The sequence below is a fragment of the Lithobates pipiens genome, unplaced genomic scaffold (assembly GCF_037356315.1).
Source record: "Lithobates pipiens isolate NorthernLeopardFrog02 unplaced genomic scaffold, aLitPip1_a1.2 Scaffold_18, whole genome shotgun sequence".
Classification (NCBI taxonomy): domain Eukaryota; kingdom Metazoa; phylum Chordata; class Amphibia; order Anura; family Ranidae; genus Lithobates; species Lithobates pipiens.
The window spans coordinates 132,715,066-132,736,384 of NW_027507758.1; the positions used below are offsets into that span (position 1 = coordinate 132,715,066).

Genomic DNA, 21,319 nt, shown 5'->3' on the forward strand with positions numbered 1-21,319 from the left:
CAGTAATTAAAGAAACATCCAAATATAATGAGTAAGAAAAGAAACAAAATCCCCTTGTGGTGGACTTTTAAGGCACAGAAATAATTTGGGAAAAATTGCAGTAATCTAGTTTGAAAAATGTTTATTCAATATGATAAGTACAAAATAAAAAAAAACATAAAAAGGATGCAATAGAACAAATTTACAGTGCTGGCATCACAAACTAGTACAAGTAGTAAACCAGTAATTCTTGCGCCCGACACGTTTCGGAGCACATGTGTGTATCTCCTTCCTCAGGGGTATAATTAAGCGAGCATACTAAGTGTTATATATATTGGGTTGTCAGTAACAGTGTCAGTAACAGACATAGTTACATAGTTAGTAAGGTTGAAAAAAGACCCAAGTCCATCTAGTTCAACCATAAAAAATCAAAAAATAATATCAAACAATCCCATATACCCAATCCTATACACAGAGTTGATCCAAGGGAAGGCGAAAAACCCCAGCAAAGCATGATCCAATTTGCTACAGCAGGGGGAAAAAACTAATTCCTGACCCCAAAGAGGCAAAAATCGGATTTTCCCTGGATCAACTTTACCTATGTTAAATTATAGTGTAGCGCTATATAAAATGAATTTAAACCACTTAGTGATGTGACAATAATATGTAAGTATCAAGATTACATAACATACAAGAGTGCTTGCCCAAACTACCCAACAATTGCATGAATAATAAAAAATAGTGAAAAAATTATAATGAACCCAAAAAAATTAAAATGTGAAAACAGTCCAAAGAATTTTTTATTCAATTCAATTAAGTCCAATCCACACGTGAGAGGGAAAGAGCCATCCACCTTCGTCCTATGAAGACCACATGCAGGCACCCCGTGGCATATCCGTCACCAAATGAGATGTAGGCTTACCAGATAGAATGGATCCAAACGAATATACATTCGAAGGATCAATCAAAACTTCAGAATACTCTCATATAGAGTTGTCCAACGTAAAAAGGCTCTCCTGGAAATTCTCAGGGACTCCTACTGCAGCTCTGTTTTTATGATAAAAGCGCTTTATTCATTTGGATCCATGTAAGTTCATTACTTATTCTATTAAATTTTTTAAAACGGATTTACACTATTGTGGCCCTCATTTTCTTCCTGTATGAGTTCTATAATGGGCGTTGAGGTTTAAAGTGGAAGATTTTCCCATCGTTTGAATATTTGATTGAGAATTTCCAGGAGAGCCTTTTTACGTTGGACAACTCTATATGAGAGTATTCTGAAGTTTTGATTGATCCTTCGAATGTATATTCGTTTGGATCCATTCTATCTGGTAAGCCTACATCTCATTTGGTGACGGATATGCCACGGGGTGCCTGCATGTGGTCTTCATAGGACGAAGGTGGATGGCTCTTTCCCTCTCACGTGTGGATTGGACTTAATTGAATTGAATAACAAATTCTTTGGACTGTTTTCACATTTTAATTTTTTTGGGTTCATTATAATTTTTTCACTATTTTTTATTATTCATGCAATTGTTGGGTAGTTTGGGCAAGCACTCTTGTATGTTATGTAATCTTGATACTTACATATTATTGTCACATCACTAAGTGGTTTAAATTCATTTTATATAGCGCTACACTATAATTTAACATTTGGAATTTTTTTCACTACTGTATATCCTCGTGATTGTGTTGGCAGCTTTTTTTATGTGTAATTTTTGGGGTTAGCGCAGTGTTGATTGTCATTGACAGTTCTTTTGGATCAACTTTACCTATAAATGTTAGTACCCAGTTATATTATGTGCATTTAGGAAATAATCCAGGCCTTTCTTAAAGCAATCCACTGAGCTGACCAGAACCACCTCTGGAGGGAGTCTATTCCACATTTTCACAGCTCCGTATTTGGAGATGAAATCTCTTTTCCTCTAGGCGTAAAGAGTGCCCCCTTGTCCTCTGTGTTGACCATAAAGTTAATAACACAATACCAAGTTCACTATATGGACCCCTTATATATTTGTACATGTTGATCATATCCCCCCTTAATCTCCTCTTCTCAAGAGAGAATAAATTCAGTTCCTCTAATCTTTTCTCATAGCTGAGCTTCTCCATGCTCTTCCAAATGAGGCCTTACTAATGATTTGTACAGGGGCAAAATTATATCTCTCTCTCGAGTCCAGAGCTCTCTTAATACAAGAAAGGACTGCTCGCTTTGGAAACCGTAGCTTGGCATTGTTACTATTGAGCTTATGATCTACCAAAACTCCCAGATCCTTCTCCACTACAGATTCCCCCAGTTGTACTCCCCCTAGTATATATGATGCATTCATATTCTTAGGCCCCAAGTGCATAACTTTACATTTATGAACATTAAACCTCATCTGCCACATAGTTGCCCAATTAGACAGTGCATTGAGGTTGGCTTGTAAATTTGAGATATCCTGTAAGGATGTTATTCCACCGCATAGTTTGGTGTCATATGCAAAGTCTGAAATGTTACTTTTAATCCCAGACCCTATATCATTTATAAAGATATTTAAAAGTAAGTGTCCCAACACTGAACCTTGGGGTACACCACTGATAACCTTAGACCATTCATAACCACTATTATGTGAATTCTGTCTTTTAGCCAGTTTTCTATCCATTTACAAACTGATATTTTCAAGCCTGTAGACTTTACCTTAAAAAATTAGCTGTGAGTGGGGAACTGTGTCAAATGCTTTTGCAAAATCCAAGTATACCACGTCCACAGCCACCCCTCTGTCCAAGGTTTTACTTACCTCTTCATAAAAGGAAATCAGATTTGTTTGACAACTTCTGTCTTCACCTAAAATATTTTTTTCCCGTAAGAACTCATCTATGTGGTCTTTTATTAAACTCTCCAGTCTCTTTCTGAGTATAGAAGTTAAACTAACAGGTCTGTAGTTACTTGGTAAAGACTTTGTTCCCTTTTTAAATATAGGCACAACATTGGCCCTACACCAATCCAGTGGTACCATTCCCGTCATTAATGAGTCCCTAAAAATTAGAAACAATGGCTTTGAAATGACAGAGCTCAATTATTTTAGGATCTGTGGGTGGATGCCATCTGGTCCAGGTGCTTTATCAACCTTTAGTCTGTCTAAATATTTCTAGACCCTATCACTTTTGAGCCATTGTAGATCATTTCGGACTGTGTCAATACCATCCCCATTATGGACTTGAGCTCCCCCATGCTCCTTTGTATACACAGAACTAAAGAATAAATTTAATAAATTTGCCTTTTATTTGTCCCCAGTCACCCACTCTAGATTATTATGTAAAGAGCCTACATGCTCAGGCCTGACCTTTTTACTATTAATATATTTGAACTATAGCGTTCAGCACATACCATAAAAAAGAGGTTGTTTGATGTATCTGCCGCTCCAGGAGTCACTCAGCGTGATAGCGAATGTATGAGGCACAGTCACATCTATTTATGCATCTGTCCTGGCCGGGACACTCTGTTTCTAAAAACCTCTGAAGGTTACAAATACCCAATCAAGTCAACTACACAGGACAGAAGTATTAGTGCTAACTAATCTGATTTCAGGTCACTATATTCTAATAATGATTCCATATATAACTGCCCCTTGCACAGGATTGTTGCATTTTACACTTCCCTATTTTTTTATTTATTTTTTAAGTGTGCTTTTTTTATTATTTCAAGAAACTCTCATTTGCAGAGCCATACAGATTGAACAAAGGCCCATCAAATGAACAGCAAAAGTACAGTGCATACAGTAATACAATCATGAGACAATATAAATAATGCATTCCAATACAATAGTGAGTTCTGAATAGTACATAGGAGATATAGCCCATGAAGAAGAAAAGGTTTTAGGAGAAAAAGTATTTTGAAGACTTCCTGCGCTACCAACACACCTGACCTATAATTTATATGCTACTGCTACCACCTACCACATCCATAAAACAATGATAATAATAATTGGGTGTAGCGCTGCTCTATCGTGACAAAACATATTTTAAACAATAAAAGTTAAAAGTATATGTGTATTTAATAAAATACAAATGTGTTTGTCAATGAATACATTTCAAAATCTTTTACAATTATTATAATTCAGCCACAAAAATGACCACAAATATAGTAATGGTGATAATACCACACTCCTACTGTGACTAGCGTTTCCACAATATACTCTCTGTGTCAATCACAATAAGTGCAATGAAGCTGAAGGTAGCACCCTCACTTTTACTGGTCCAGAAACATATACTAATAAATCTGTTTGTAAACAATATTTCCAAGTACTACAGTGTCCACTTTAATCATACAAATCCACTCCTGAATGACCGTGTTACACCCGTGGTACACCTCTGTGCATTGAAATGCTCATCTCTGATTGATTGATTGGTTTGCACAAAAGTTATCACGTCTACAAAATAGGGGATAGATTTATGTCATTCTTATTATTATTTTTTTTATTAGTAATGGCGGCGATCTGCAATTTTTATCGTGACTGCAACATTGCAGCAGACAGTCCGGACACTTTTGACACTATTTTGGGACCATTGGCATTTATACAGCGATCAGTGCTATAAAAATGCACTGATTATTGTGTAAATGTCACTGGCAGGGAAGGTTAAACACTAGGGGGCAATCAAGGGGTTAAGTGGGTTTCCTCAGTGTGTTCTAACTGTAGGAGGGATGGGCTCACTAGAACATGACAGAGATTACTGCTCCCTATCACTGGGAGCAGTAGATCCCTGTCATGTTGCTAGGGAAAACAGGGAATCTCCCCGTTCTTCCTCTCCGTATCACAATCGTGGGCCACTGGCGGATATCGAGTCCACAGGACCCACGGGCATGCTCCCGTGGTGGGTAGCCGCCAATGACGGAATCGCATGCAGGTATGTCGTTTTGTGCACCTGTGCTCTTCTTTACCTTTACCTTACTTAACCTTTCTTTCCTTCCTTTCTATTTTCTCTTTCTGTTTTTCTGTTCTTAAATGCATCTTAATGTTGGTTTCTATAACAGCAGGCACAGTGCCTTGACTAGAATTCAACTGTAGAATTCAACATTGGATATGCTACACACACCCTAAAAAAATGATCAAAGTACACAGGATAATTGTAGCACAGTCAGTGTGGACAGCCGGAAATAGTTACAGCTGTCAGTAACCTGTCATTATAGGGAATGGGGCAACAGTCGCGCCTAGCCACTCAGAGCAGTAGTAGGAATCAAAAGATTTCTGCTGCTGTAATTCACAGCGGATTAAATTACTGGTAGGTGTAGCCTTTGCACGAATTAGCCTTAATTATTTAATTCTTAAAACTTTTTTTACATTTTGGAGAAGGATGAGCTCAGGCGTGTTCGCAAGTGCACATGCTCGTGCCTGCCAGGAATCTGACACTCCACAGCGCTATTCACAGGAAGGGAGACAATTACCGATCTGTGCAGCCATGGATCGGGAGTGTCTCACTGTCTGTGATCAACACTTCAGAGTATCAGCTTCCTGGCAGGAGCGGTTGTGTGGACTTGTGAACATGCCTGAGCTGATCCTTAGTTACGGATAGAGTAAGGGAGGGTTATCTACGTCACATTCTGAAGGCTTCCCTTCACTTCCTGTCTCATAACCAAAACAGAAAGTGAGAGTAAATCCTTCCAAAGTGAGGAAATCCAGGGGTGTCACCAGATTCACCAGAACTAGTGTACTCATTGAAAGATTTCCCCTCTATTTAGCCTAAAATGTGGGATTTTCTTTTATTGTCACATGCATCGATAATGGCGAACAAGACAAATAGAGATGGTGAATATCCCTGAAATGGGTAGAGACAGCATAAACAAAATTTGGCAGGTGTCCTAATCCCTCTCTACTGTATTCAAAACTAAAAAAAAAAATCTTTTAGTAACACTTTAATCAGGGGTAGGGAACCTATGGCTCACGAGCCAGATGTGGCTCTTTTGATGGCTGCATCTGGCTCTCACCTCTCAATCTGCGGATTGTGTGGTGTGCCGATCCATGGATTGAGCCCATAGGAACGGCCGCAGCTTCGGCCTAGCTCCGGAGCTGCGGCCATCTTGGTACACCCGGTGGCAGCCTAGGTGAGCGGCGCACTGACATCATCATCACCCACCTCAACTGCTCCTGGATCTGCCTGCCTGTGTAGTGGTAAGCAAGCAGACAATCGTAGGGGAGATGTGGATATTACAGTGGGGGAGATGATTTGGATATTACAGTTATAATTGAAATGAGTAGATTAATCGATAAAAAAAAAAAAATGTTTTAAACATATTGTATGGCTCTCACGGAATTACATTTTAAAATATGTGACTCTCTCAGCCAAAAAGGTTCTCTACCCCTGACTTTAATCATTGATATTTGAACCCTTTTCATTTATGTTGTTCAATAATTTTTATTAATGTCACTTTTTTTTTTTAAATGCTAAATTTGTAAATAACTTGCAAATGCTTTGTACCAAAATCCTAATTGTATTGTCTTTTTAAAAAGGACAAATTATAAAATAAAATATGTACTATTTATCTACAGTAAAACTACTTTATTTTGAACTATCACTGATCAAAAAAAGTGTTAGCTTTGAGTTAGCTTTGTTACTTTTTGTCTTAAGGGTTGCATAAAAAACATTTTTACAAGATTATCACAAAAATATTTTTTTTTTCTCTTAAAAAACAGTATATGTATTACCTTATGCCAAGTAATGACAAAGTTATTGCCTAATAAACAGGTTAATAGCAAAAATAAAAAAATGGTTGTGGTCTATACGGAGTGTACAGGTGTTAGGGAGAGCTAAAGGGGTTAAACACATTTGAATATATTGTGTTATAGCTTTGGGAATTGAGCCTTTTAGCTTTAAAATATAAATTGTTGGGAAATTATTGGAGTAATGCCCCTTCCCCTCTTCCCCAACAGACATGGGAATGAGCATTAAAATAACCGTGGTGCCTACAGGGCAGCAGTAATTGGCCATTTTCTTTTTGTTTATTAACCACTTGAGACCCGCACTACGTCTATTGACGTCATGGGGTTTCACTGGTTATATCTAAATGATGCCTGAGTCCACAGACATCATTCAGATATTGCCGTTTTCAGCCGGCGATTCCCTACACCATAAGAACGATCATAGCGGCTGTTCCGCCGCTTGATCGTTCTTACGGGCGGCGGGAGGGGACGCCCCCCCTCCCGCTGCCCTCCGGTGCTTCTACCGACTCACTGTTTCCATCGGTGAGTCGGTCACAGTATCCGCCGGCCCCAGCATGTGATCATAGAGATTTCCGGCGGACTAGATTGTCCCCGGAGTCTCTATGATCGTTCGGAGGCCGGGCGCGATGTTATGACGTCACGCCCGGCCTCGGTATTCAAATTAACGGCGCCGATCTGGCTAGGGAGCCATGATCGTTTTTTTTTTTTTTTTATACCAGCCTAGAGGTGAGATATGGGGTCTTATTGACCCCATATTTCACTGTAAATAGGTCTGATCGTGCCATATTCCTATTACAAGGGATGTTTACATTCCTTGTAATAGGAATAAAAGTCATCAGTTTTTTTTATTTATTTTTTAAGTGTAAAACTAAACAAATAAAAATAAAATTAACAATAAAAAAAAAAAATTTTTAAGCGCCCCTGTCCCCGTGAGCTCGCACACAGAAGCGAAACGCATACGTAAGTCCCGCCCACATATGAAAACGGTGTTCAAACCACACATGTGAGGTATCGCCGCGAACGTTAGAGCGAGAGCAATAATTCTAGCCCTAGACCTCCTCTGTAACCCAAAACATGTAATCAGTAAAAAAATTTAAAATGTCGCCTATGGGGATTTTTAAATGCCAAAGTTTGGCGCCATTCCACGAGCGCGTGCAATTTTGAAGTGTGACATGTTGGGTATCTATTTACTCGGCGTATCCTCCTCTTTCACATTATGCAAAAAAATTGGGCTAACTTTACTGTTTTTTTTTTTTTAAGCATGAAACTGTTTTTTTTCTGAAAAAAACGCGTTCAAAAAATTGCTGCGCAAATACCGTGCGAGATAAAAAGTTGCAATGACTGCCATTGTATTCTCTGGGGTCTTTGCTAAAAAAACATATATAATGTTTGGGGGTTCTATGTAATTTTCTAGCAAAAAAATTAGGAATTTTACATGTAGGAGAGAAATGTCAGAATTGGCCTGGGTCTGAAGTGGTTAAATTAAACAAAATCATTGTACATTATTTTAGTCATCACCCCTAGCTTTGTAGCCATGACCAAATGTAGTAAAGGTTATGTAAAATGCCCATACCAGCAGGAAGTGGGTTGATAGAGAGTGAAAAACCATTGAACCTGCAACCTGTTGCTAATTGGCAGAGCTTTCCCAATTGGAATCCTTTCTGAGGCAACTGGCAACAATATTAGTGTAGAAAATTTTATTTTCGCTATATAAAAATATATTTATTAAAATGATATACACCAGTATATAATATCATTTGTACAGATGCTAGCGTAAATAAATGGATTTTACTATAACATGTTCCTAAAAAAAAATTTTTTCTTATCTGTTGTATCATTTATTGCTTAAAAATAAAATTTAACAAAGCTTTAATGATTTTTCAATTGAAGTACATTTTGAGAATATAGGTCTGTGGGGTTGATTTACTAAAGGCAAATTCACTATGCACTGCAAGTGCACTTGGAAGCAGTCGCTGTAGATGTGAGTGGAAGCTCTGCTGATTTCTATCATCCAATCATGTACAAGCAAAAATGCAATTGTTTTATTTTCCTTGCATGCCTTGCATCAGATCTACAGCAACTGCACTTCCAAGTGCGCTTGCAATGCACTTGAGTGTCAAAGTGAATTAGCCTTTAGTAAATAAATATCTGTGTGTCTTAAATCCCTGTGGACATTGATCTGATTTCATTGCAAATCTAGAATGCATCTGTTTTTTCTTGGCTTATAATTTAGTACAATGGTCTGAATGTCTTCTGTGACCTCTAGCAAAATATGTACTATTTTTACTGAAAAAAATGTGTGGTCTCCTGGATAGGGTTTTTTTAATTGGAAAAGTTTAATTGTGAACACATCATACTTTGTATATTGTGTATAATGTTAATTAGTGATCTGCAATAACATGTTCTTATGTACATATGTTGTATATATGTTATTGTTGCGTCTTTGTTATAAGGGACAGTAAATATAAGCAGAGCTCCTATATCTCCTCTATAGCTTTAGTGACTTAACCTGTAATGAAGTATGACCCACGTTGTGAAGGCAGCTGAATTCTCCAGAAAGCTTTAGCCTTTTTCCTTTACCTATAGATTACATGAGCATTTAGCAATTTGAAACATAAATTTTAAGTTTAGTTAAAAAAAAAAAAATCCTCTATAGCTTTAGTGACTTAAAGGGGTGTTCCAGGCTTTTTATGTTTATTAAGTCAGCAGCTACAAAAAGTGTAGTTGCTGACTTTTAATAAACGGACACTTACCTGTTCCACGGTCCAGCAATGCGGCCAAACGGAGTACCGCTCTTCTCCCTTCCTCTCTGCCGGCACCTCCATTGCCACTCTGGGCACCCGGCCGTGACAGCTTTCGGCTTCACGGCCTGGCATGCACGGCGCATGCGTGAGTCGCGCTGCGCTCCCGGAGGGGACAGGCAATCTCCTGTGATGTGTCCCAGGAGGATTTCTCCTCTTCTCCCTGCTCTCACTTCTCATTGTGTCTTGAGATACCAAATAAAGGAACATTTCCCCAATGGGAAAAAGGCAGAAAAAAAATCCAGATGGGTTTTTACTATCCTATACCCAATCCAAACTAAAAAAAAAAAAAAATTGTAGATACATTTTTTAATTTGAACTCCTTTTATTTTACTTTTTGACAGATATCTTGTTACCTTGTTACTTCCTGTGCACTGAACTGAAATCTGGGAAAGTGTTATTAGCTTTCACAGTTCTCTTCTTTAACCTACAGGAGACCTCCCCCTGTGTTATGGAGAAAGTAGGAGGTGTTCTGTAGTCATATCCTAGGGTGACAACACTGCTCCTCCATGAATGCAGCAAAGTTAGTGAGCATTGTCCCCCTAGGGAAGGAAGTACACTATATTACCAAAAGTATTGGGGCACCTGCCTTTACACACAAATTAACTTTAATGGCACCCCAGTCTTATTCCATAGGGTTCAATATTGAGTTGGCCCACCCTTTGCAGCTATAATAGCTTCAACTCTTCTGGGAAGGCTGTCCACTGAAAAAAAAAATACTGAAAAAAAACACAAAACAATGCAGTCACCACATCTAAGGACTGCAAAGCTGCAATATATTATGTTTTTGTTTTGGGTTTAAAATACACTTTGACACAGCTAATTCTCTTCTATTCAGGTCCAAACTATAGCAAGATATTGATTTATAAAAATTAGGCCTGATGGTTCTTATCTGACTAATGACGGCACCATATATACAACACAAGTAACAATGTGAAAATTGTTGCCAGGTGCAGTATATGCTATTATATTAACAGCACCGAGAGCAGACATTCTTGTACAAAAGGTATACATAATTCTTACTGTAGAGTTGATGTGCAAGTGCCCATTTCCGAAGCCATCTAATTAACAATGCCATGTGATAATGAATTTTGAGATTCTTCATTGTGAGGAACAAAGCAAGAGATAACATGGAAGAAGTACGAGCTGCATTTAGTGCCTAAATAGCTACAGAGATGCTGATAAGTGTAATTAATGGTTTCTTAATAAAACTTCCCTAGTGGATTTAATAGAAAATGTATATTCATTATAAACCAGCTTTTATCAACAGAGCAGGGTTTAAATGTAGTATGAATTGTCTTGTGATAAAAGGGACAAGTATTGTTCAGAACTAGTATTATGGCTAAATGCTTGTGTATCTTTTATAGAATATACAAAAGTATTGGTTCTAAAGTCATTAATGCATTGAAAACCTAATCCGTGTTTATGCACATCAGATTCCGTTAACAAGTATGGTCATTTGAGCTTGTCATAGTTTACAAGGCACATAGAATAAACATTTGAAAGAGCTGAGAATGTTAGTTTGATTAATAGATTTAATTTAAAATAGAAGGTTTAATGGCTGTACACACAAACGTATTTTCCGTCGGAAAAAACTTGGATGTTTTTTTCAACGGAATTCCGCTCAAGCTTGGCTTGCATACATGGTCACACAAAAGCTCTCTGAACTTTCGACCGTCAAGAACGCGGTGACGTACAACACTGTGACGAGCCAAGAAAATGAAGTTCCACGCTTCCGAGCATGAGTCAAATTGTTTCCGAGCATGCGTAGGAATTTAGCGAATTTGTACAGACGATCGGAATTTCCGATCTGAACTTTTTCTGACCGAAAAATAGAGAACCAGCTCAATCTTTTCCCAGCTGGAATTCTGCCAGCAAAAGTCCAATGGAGCATACACACGGTCGGAATTTCTGACCAAAAGCTCACATCCGACTTTTGCTGGCAGAATTTCTGATCGTGTGTATGGGGCTTTAGAGATGTACATGTCAAAGGGATAGGCATAATAATGTTATCAGATTATATTTATAAACTAACCTTGTTTATACGATATATATAACTTGGATTTATGCATTATATGCATACGAGGGGTCCATATTTCTTTATTTCACATGCAAGATCTGCTTCCTGGTTTTGTCCAGAATATTTCCTTATCTTATTGCAAGTATTCTAGATAGTGCCTGTCTTGTTCAAGGCAGAGAAAATCTTTCTGAAGTCTCCAATGAAAAGTGGTAGCCTGGTATCCAGAAACCAAGTGATCTTAAAAAGGGCATACATGGACTGAAAATCGTCTGGTTCAGCAGGAAATGGCTGACTTTAGGTCTGTGTGTACCGCTGACTGTTTAGCAGGAGCCAGTCTTTAGGCTTCTGTAAAATTTTTATGCTGAAAAACTTGCATCCAATCAGCACTTTCATCCAATAGTTGCAGCGCTGATCAGTGTATTCTGTATATGGCAAGCAAGAGGTATTTTAATGCTCAATGTTTACTGTTGATTTATGTGTAATATACATTTTATTGATAGGTCCATTTTAATTGAATGCAATAAATATGAAGGCCAACCCAAAATCCAATATACCACACTTAAAGGATAAGTTCATCTTTTGTAACATGTTACCTGTTACACCCATATTCAAGGTGTAACATGCAGCATGTTGCAAATCCAATGTCGTCTGTACCTTTTTCCGGCCCCCCAATGTCACAGGCGGCAGGCAGATCTTCTCCCCCGCTCTCTGTGAGAATCTTCAAAGAATGTGTCACTGATTCACAGTTCTATGAATTAAAAGCTACAAGGTCTGGCAGCCTTTGCAGCTGTCGGCTTGTAGTTCTCAATGTACTACCACGCCGCTGCTGAGCTCTGTGGTAATTCATTGATGTTTCCTGTTATTGTGTAGCTGCTTGGCTTGGCTGTATGGCCAAACAGCTTACACACAGAGCCTGCAAGAGCCCTGCATAGCACCCACAATCTGCTGAGGGATTTTTGTCCATTCTTCTTTACAGATCGGTATCTAAATCCTTAAGGTTTCTTGGCTGTTGCTTGGTAACGCAAAGTTTCAGCTCATACATTTTCTGTAAGATAAAGGTCTGGAGACTGGCTAGGCCACTCCATGACCTCAATGTAATGTTTTGAGTCATTGTCATGCTGGAAGACCCATCTATGACCCATGTTCTGTCTGACAGATGAAGGTTCTCATCCAAGATTTTACAATACATGATCCAGTCCTTTGGCCCCTCAATGCGACAATGCACAATCCGCAATGCGGCTTGTACCCTTAGCAGAGAATCAGCCCCAAAGCAAACAGTTTTTACCTCCATGCTTGACTGTAGGGATGGCGTTCTTAGGGTCATAGTCAGGATTTTTTTTCTTCCTCCAAACACGGAACAAGAAGGTACATGTACAGGCCCATCTGATGTTTGCCAATGAACATCTAACTGATTCAGAGAAGGACTGGGAGAAAGTGCTGTGGTCGGAAGAGAGCAAAATTCAGCTCTTTGGCATTAACTCTACTCGCCGTGTTTGGAGGAAGAAAATTGCTGACTATGTCCCTAAGAACACTATCCCTACAGTCAAGCACAGAGGTGGAACTATTATGCTTTGGGTCTATTTCTAAAATTCTAAAAATTTGTACCAGATTTTAAGTATCAAGCTGGGTTCACACTATTGCGAATTGGATGTGGCTTCCCCGCATCCAGTTCGCAATAGCAGGAGATTTTGACCAGATCTCAATGGAGCCAGTTCACATATCTCCGCTGTGGCTCAGGTGCTAATTTGGACAGGAGTTCTGTGCATCTTTTGGTCAGTTTCAGGTCCGAATTCAGCCAAAAAATTTGGGCTGAAATGGTGAATGGGGATGCATCAGGCCCCTGCTGTGAATCCAGCCTTAGATATTTAACTTATTTTAAAAAGCATATACACCTTATATTGAGTCAGAACATTAGGTGGCTCGTATTAAAAAATAAAATACAATTCTCCCTATTTGTGCCTGCTCCACTTCCTATTGTCTAATAAAATCTAGGTGCTCAAAAATAATTTTTCTTAATACACACCAGGCAGGTAAATTTTGGTATCCAAATAAAGATCCTGCATTCTTGGTTTAAACACATCCTTTTATTTCATCCAGATACATGAAGAATTTCAGTAGACAACATCTTACTTCTTTGTGGTGTGGGTAAATTGCATAAGGAAGAGGAGACAATCAGAAATAAGCAGCTCATTTTGCCTTGATGAACTGCATTGCTCCCCATGTAAAACAGAAATAGGCTGGGCTGTGGTACAGTTCAGTAATACACTTTGCACCTACAGTATAAAAGCAGGCAAGAATGTTCCTGTTGCAGCATCTTCATTTCACATTTGAACAGATTATAGTAAACTGCTGCCCCAGGTTTCCTTTTTTAGATGGCTCCTTTTCTCTTGTACCATCCTATGGAGCCACATTTGCATGCAGGGACTAGAGTTGTGTCTCCCTACACTGTATGCATCAATAGAAACACACAACCCCTTAGCCTAGGATGCCAAGGTACTCCTTTGCTCCTGCCTACTTTACCCCACCCCCTTCTCCAAGTCAACAAACTGGATGGAGACTGCACTGTGTACTGTAAAAACTTTCATGTGAAGACTAGAAGTTCAGGGAAGCAGAACTGAGAGCAAAGGAGCCAGTAGCATTGAAAGGTGTAAACTGGAGGGGGGTAAGAATTTTAACAAATAGTATACTGGAAAAGGTTTTTTTACTGTGCTTAATGTGTTAAGCTAAAATGATTATGGTTTAATACTACTTTAGTGTGAATGTGCTTATGCAAAGTGTGAATGGGTCCCAAATATTTTGACCAAACTGTTCACTGTGCATTTCAGTGCAACATAGACAGACTTTGAACTGAGACCCCAAATGAGCTCATGTGCTACTTTATGTTGCCGTGTAATTGGGTATTAAGTAATTATAGCACATAAAGTGAATGCCTTAAACACATCTTACTTAAAAGACTCATTTATTTTTGTTATTTTACTCATTCCTTTGCTATGTACAGTATTTAAAGTGGTTCTAAAGCCTAAACTTTTTTGTCCTAATGCATTTCCATACATTAACGTAAAAAAATGTTCAAGTACCTGTATCGCCTCCTCACCCCCCTTATACTTACCTGAGTCCTCACTCAATTTAGCGCTGTGCCCATCTGTAGTGGTTCTCCCCACACTCATAGGCTTTGCTGAGGCAGTGAGAGGCATCTGTGTCTATGGACCCAGGCAACACAACTCAGGGTCAACCACACAGGTGTGCCACCATAGGAAGCAGGAAGCCCACGGGTGTGCTACCATTGAGAAGAGGAATAGCCGGGAGTGCCAGCAGGGACCTCAGAATAGAAGGATCAAGGCCACTCTGTGCAACTCTAAGCATGTTTGGTATATTAAAAAAAATACAATCACTTTAAGAAAAAAGACTGATCTATAAAAAGATAAGAAATGTATGTTACCTACAGCACACAATCAGTCTCCAACTGTTAGTTTTCTAATGCAAGGTGAAAAAAAAGGATCTGAAGTGTTGATAATGGCAGGGCATACAGATATCAGTAATGTACATTAATAAAATGAAAAAATTGTGTGGCATAACATAAAATATTGGCTGCTTTATAAAGCAAAGCTGCCAGCAATAAATTACACTAAGAGTTGAGTTGCTAGTAGTTTTTTTTTTTACAGCGATAAAATACAGTATCAAGTCATATGGTCAGGCATTGATTCCATTTTATTAAAAAAAAAAAAAAAAAAACGTAATTGACCTGTCCTTTATATTTCTCATCCCTTAGATGGGGTGCCATGTGCGTCTGCAGCATGAAGCTGATTAGCATGCCATTAGGAAAAGGGAAAAAACTTCAGGGCTCTGAAGTCATATCATGACAGTAGAAGTGAAACATGTTTCACTAATGCAGCCTTAATTCATTTTGTTTCTGTAGAGAGAGCAAGCTCACAATGCTTCTTCGGGAGTCCCTGGGGAACATGAACTGCCGCACAACAATGATAGCTCACATTTCAGCTGCTGCAGGAAACTACGCTGAGACGCTGTCCACTATCCAGATTGCTTCCCGAGTGCTAAGAATGAAGAAAAAGAAAACCAAGGTAAGGACTTGTGAGATAAATCAGTGGCCACTATTAAGATAAATATGTGTGAGGAAGTGTTCATTAATGTAACAGATTGGGTAGACAGTCAAGGTTTTGGTTTGCATGAGATTGGCGTCATTTGTTATCATGTGTAAGGTAGATTGAAGGACTATAGACTTAGAATTAGGCTAGGTTATATTCTTGCTGTGCACAATAGATTGTAAAATATTTGAAATATTTGTCAACAGTTGCAGATATCACACAGCTAACTTAAAACAGCTCCTTCCATTTTCAGCCCCATGACTTCATGATCTAGGACACATCTGCATTAACTTTTACTAGAAGCACTAAAAGCATGTTTAAGTGACCCAGAATTGTGACATTGATGATACATTTCTATGTGAAATTATTTATTTTAGAACAGATATTCATACTTGAACTTTCTCAAGTGTATACGCATATATAGATTTATTTCTATAAGAAATTCATTTATTTTAGAACAGATATTCATACTTGAACTCTCTCAAGTGTATACGCATGTATAGATACATTTTTACAGGTTCTAATGAGTGCAATATTAGTAGATTATGTTATAGATAACTTTTTAAAGGTCTAGTTCCATAAAATGATGAGCTATTAAAAGCAGTTAAATACCTGTTTACCAATGTAGCAATACGGATGTTTATAAATATGAATATTAGCATGTTTTCAGGTAATATAATTGTCATGTATGTGGAATCCCTATTTTACAGTATACTTCAAGTTCATCTGGAGGAGAGAGTTCCTGTGAAGAAGGCCGAATGCGCAGGCCAACTCAGTTGAGACCGTTCCATTCAAGAAATGTAGTTGATCCTGATTTCCCCCTGCTTAGTTTATCCAGTGACCCAGATTACTCTTCAAGCAGTGAACAGTCATGTGATACAGTTATTTATGTTGGTCCCAATGGAACAGCTTTATCTGACAAAGAGCTCACTGATAATGAGGGACCACCTGACTTTGTTCCAATAGTTCCAGTTTTGCAGAAGACAAAGAATGAGGCAAAGGTAGAGGAAGTACATGAAGTAGCTCCTAGCAAACCAGAAAGGGATTGTTTAAAGTGCAATACTTTTGCAGAACTGCAGGAAAGATTGGACTGTATAGATGGTAGTGAGGAAATAAATAGTTTCCCTTTTGAAGAAGTTCCTGCACAGTATAGTGGAGAGCAAACAGCCAAAGGTTTGTGTCCAGTGGCTCAACCAAAAAACCTAATAGATGAAAATATTGAAGAAAGCATGTGTGAAAGTATACAGTCTGACAAGGAGGTGAGAGAAAATAATACTGGAACAGCATACAAAACGCAAAGAAACCACTCACCCGTTCCCGCCGGGCATGTCACTGACACATCTACACCATTATCTCCTAGGAGTGTTACGGGTAGCTGTGCACTGCACTCTGGATCATCCCAGATGGTTCAGAATTCCAGTTTGCAAGGAAGCAGGGAAAGCCTCAACAGTTGTGGATTTGTAGAAGGAAAACCAAGATCAATGGGATCACCGAGACTAGGAATAGCCAGTTTAGCTAAGACTTCAGAATACAAGCCGCCCAACTCTCCTTCCCAAAGGTGTAAAGTTTATACACAGAAGGGTGTCTTACCAACTTCAGCACCACCTATAAATAAAGATGCAGGATCACTTTTAGAATCTCTCCCACAACCAGAAATTCGAACTCCTCCTGTAGGAATGAGTCCACAAATCATGAAGAGATCTCTGTCTAATTCAAGTAGCTTTTCTGCAGAGTGTGCACTTGAAGATCAACAGACATATGGTTCTGAAGATTCCAAAAAGGAAGTCATCAGTACAACCATGGTCACCGTGCAACAACCTCTAGAGCTGAATGGAGAGGATGAGTTGGTTTTCACGTTAGTTGAAGAATTAACAATTAGTGGAGTCCTGAACAATGGCCGCCCTACAAGTATAATCAGTTTTAACAGTGATTGTTCAGTGCAGGCTTTAGCTTCTGGGTCAAGACCTGTAAGTATTATAAGTAGCATAAGTGAGGACCTAGAATGCTATTCTAATTCTGCACCAGTTTCTGAGGTCAGCATCACACAATTCTTACCCCTTCCTAAGTCTGGAACAGATGAGAAATGTCAGGAAGGGAGTAGCAGACGGTCTTCCATAAGTTCCTGGTTGAGTGAAATGAGCACAGGTAGTGATGGAGAACAATCATGCCACAGTTTTATTGCTCAAGCATGTTATGGCCATGGAGAAGCAATGGCTGACCCTCCTATTTCAGAATTTACAAGCGCTTTACAGAATATCAGTGTGATGTGTTCAAACAGACAGAAGCCAGGAGTGGACAATGTGCTCATTCAGTCTGAAATGGCAGAAACCGTTCAGAATAATGTATCCCCTATAAAGGGCTGCAAAATTTCTGCAGTAGGGAAAACCACAGTTACTATATCAAACACTTCAACTCTTGGTAGCTGTGAAAACTATGATCCAATGAAAACAAACATCACTGTTTACCCCTGCATTGCAGTGAGTCCCTTTAAAACTCAAGAGACTAATGAATCCCTGCAAAGATTAAATCTACCTGACAAGTCTGCATACTCTGTAAAAAACAATGATGTTGATTGTAAAGTGAAAGCTGTATTTGATGATCCATGGCTAAAACGTGAAGATGGTATCAAGGGAGAAAACATTAATTCAACAGATGGAGGACAAATGCCTGAAGTTGCTAATTGTGTAACTGACCATGATGTGCATAAAACACAAAATGCCCAAGACAGATTAAGCAGCAGCAGTGGAGAAGCAATTCTCTCACCAATCTCTGAGAACCTTAGAAGAATTGTAGATGGATGTGAAATGACATTTTCCACACAAAGTCTCACCCATGTAACTGACTATTCACTGACCGGTAGCCTCCCTAGAGGTTTAGAAAGATTGTATAAGCTGGAGGAACAAGATGCAGAGATCAATTCTGTCCCTTCACTACAAACATCCAGATCTACTTTAGAAAGAAGAGTTGCATCTCCAAAACATTGTGTTCTCACTCGTCCCAAAGGAATTCCACCCCTGCCTCCAGTGAGGAAGTCAAGCCTAGATCATCGGAATAGAGCAAGTCCCCAGCACGCTGCAAGCAGCCCTTCAAAACAATCTCTCTCTTCCCTTCCTAGTCTTCCAGATGAACTTAGTGGAAAATTGTCTGGATTTAGCATGGACACCAGAAGCAACAGTAGTAGCAAGTTATTTAGTGCCAAACTTGAGCAGTTGGCTAGTAGGGCAAACTCATTAGGGACATCCAGTGGAAGTCATTATGAATGTCTATCTTTAGAAAGAGCTGGAAGTCTTTCATCAGTCAGTTCCAGAATGGTCTTTAGTAAAGACAGCACATTGCCAAGATCTGGGAGAAGTTTAAATCGAAATGTGATGTCATCTCCAACTAACACCCCACAGTCTGCTGGTACTTCACCTAAATGTAGCCCTTCAAAAATATCAGCAGTAAGTAAACTACTACTTGCTAGTCCTAAAGCTCGTAGCCTTTCAGCATCTGCAACCAAAACACTCAGCTTCTCAACCAAGTCACTTCCTCAGTCTGTTGGAAGAAGTTCAAGCCTACCTCCAAATGGTAAAAATATGTCTTGGTCTACACAATCTCTTAGCAGAAACAGAGGCTCTGGGCTTGTTTCCAAGCTGCCTTTAAGAGCTGTTAATGGCAGGATCTCAGAGCTACTCCAGGGAAGCACAGGTGGTCGAAGTGTGCATTCACGTGGAAATTCAGACTCAGATGAACGTGTAACTCACCATGCAGAGAAGCCCACTGTACACACACTGCCCTCCCCATACAGTAAAATCACTCCCCCACGAAAACCCCACCGTTGCAGCAGTGGTCATGGAAGTGATAACAGCAGTGTTCTTAGTGGGGAGTTGCCACCTGCAATGGGCAAAACAGCCCTGTTTTACCACAGTGGAGGCAGCAGTGGTTATGAGAGCATGATGAGGGACAGTGAAGCCACAGGAAGTGGTTCCTCTGCACAAGACTCCATGAGTGAAAACAGTAGTTCTGTCAGTGGAAGGTGCCGGAGTCTTAAGTCCTCAAAAAAACGGTCTAATACAGGTATGTTATTAATTTGCTAGTCTAAAAAAAAAATGACTCATTGGTTAATGGAAACTGCTAATTTCATGGGTTTTTTGACAGATGCTGATGCGTTGCTTCGCATGGTTTTCTTATCTTACGTGGTTCAGAAGTGGTTCTAAAGTCTGAGAATTTTTTCTTAATTAAGTAAAGGCTGGCAACTAAGAGTGCTTGACAAAGTAAATCCCTTTTCCGTTATTGTACATCGTGGGACAGAGAGCAGCCATAATAATTACTATATGGTTTATACGCCACCTAGAGGTGAATGTACACTGGCAGATTAATCAAGCAGGAAGCCCTCCCCTGTATGACCCCTCCTACACAGAAAGTACCTCAGTTTTTTTGCCAGTGTCTGTAAGGTGGTGGTCACTGATGTGATACATGTGCCTTTGGAGGTCTTGAGGGTTATATTAAGAATCATGGACTTATATATGCTTAGTTTGAACTGCATACATATGTGCTTAGTTGCAATAAACTGTATACATATGTGCTTATTTACATTAAACTGTATACTTACAGTATCTCACAAAGTTAATACACCCCTCACATTTTTGTAAATATTTTATTATATCTTTTCATGTGACAACACTGAAGAAATTACACTAGTAGTGAGTGTATAGCTTGTATAACAGTAAATTTGCTGCCCCCTCAAAATAACTCAACACATAGCAATTAATGTCTAACTTGTTGGCAACAAAAGTGAGTGCACCCCTAAGTAAAAATGTCCACATTCACCCAATCAACCATTTTCCCTCCCTGGTGTCATGTGACTCGTTAGTGTTAAAGGTCTCAGGTGTGAATGGGGAGCAGGTGTGTTAAATTTGGTGTTATCGCTCTTACTCTCTCATACTGGTCACTGGAAGTTCAACATGGCACCTCATGACAAAGAACTCTCTGAGGATCTGAAAAAAAAAATGTTGCTCTACATAAAGATTGCTATAAAAAGAGTTCCAAGACTCTGAAACTGAGCTGCAGAATGGTGGCCAAGACCATACAGCAGTTTAACAGGACAGGTTCCACTCAGAACAGGCCTTGTCATGGTCGACCAAAGAAGTTGATTTCTCAGCTTCATATCCAGAGGTTGTCTTTGGGAAATAGACATATAAGTGCTGCCAGCATTGCTGCAGAGGTTGAAGAGGTGGAGGGTCAGCCTGTCAGTGCTCAGGCCATACGCCACACACTGCATCAAATTGGTCTGCGTAGCTGTCATCCCAGAAGGAAGCATCTTCTAAAGATGATGCACAAGAAAGCCTGCAAACAGTTTGCGGAAGACAAGCAGACTAAGGACATGGATTATTGGAACCATGTCCTGTGGTCTAATGAGACCTATATAAACGTATTTGGTTCAGATGGTGTCAAGTGTGTGTGGGCCAGCAACCAGGTGAGGAGTACAAAGACAATTGTGTCTTGCCTACAGTCAAGCATGGTGGTGAGAGTGTCATTGCCTGGGGCTGCATGAGTGCTGCTGACACTTGGGAGCTACAGTTCATTAAGGGAACCATGAATGCCAACATGTACAGTGACATACTGAAGCAGAGCATGATCCCCCTCCCTTCAGAGACTGGACCACAGGGCAGTATTCCAATATGATAACCACCCCAAACACATCTCAAAGACGACCACCTACCCTGCTAAAGAAGCTGATGG

The 21,319-nt window shown here is 39.4% G+C and overlaps 1 protein-coding gene across 1 annotated transcript in view; it reads left to right on the forward strand.

Annotated features, from left to right (window-relative positions):
• Positions 1-21,319, forward strand: part of KIF26B (kinesin family member 26B) — a 524,156-nt gene that overhangs the window by 468,629 nt on the left and 34,208 nt on the right. The window contains exons 11-12 of the mRNA XM_077486139.1: positions 15,412-15,574; positions 16,309-19,654. Of these exons, the coding sequence (XP_077342265.1) occupies positions 15,412-15,574; positions 16,309-19,654 (3,509 nt within the window). The remainder of the gene's footprint in view (positions 1-15,411; positions 15,575-16,308; positions 19,655-21,319) is intronic.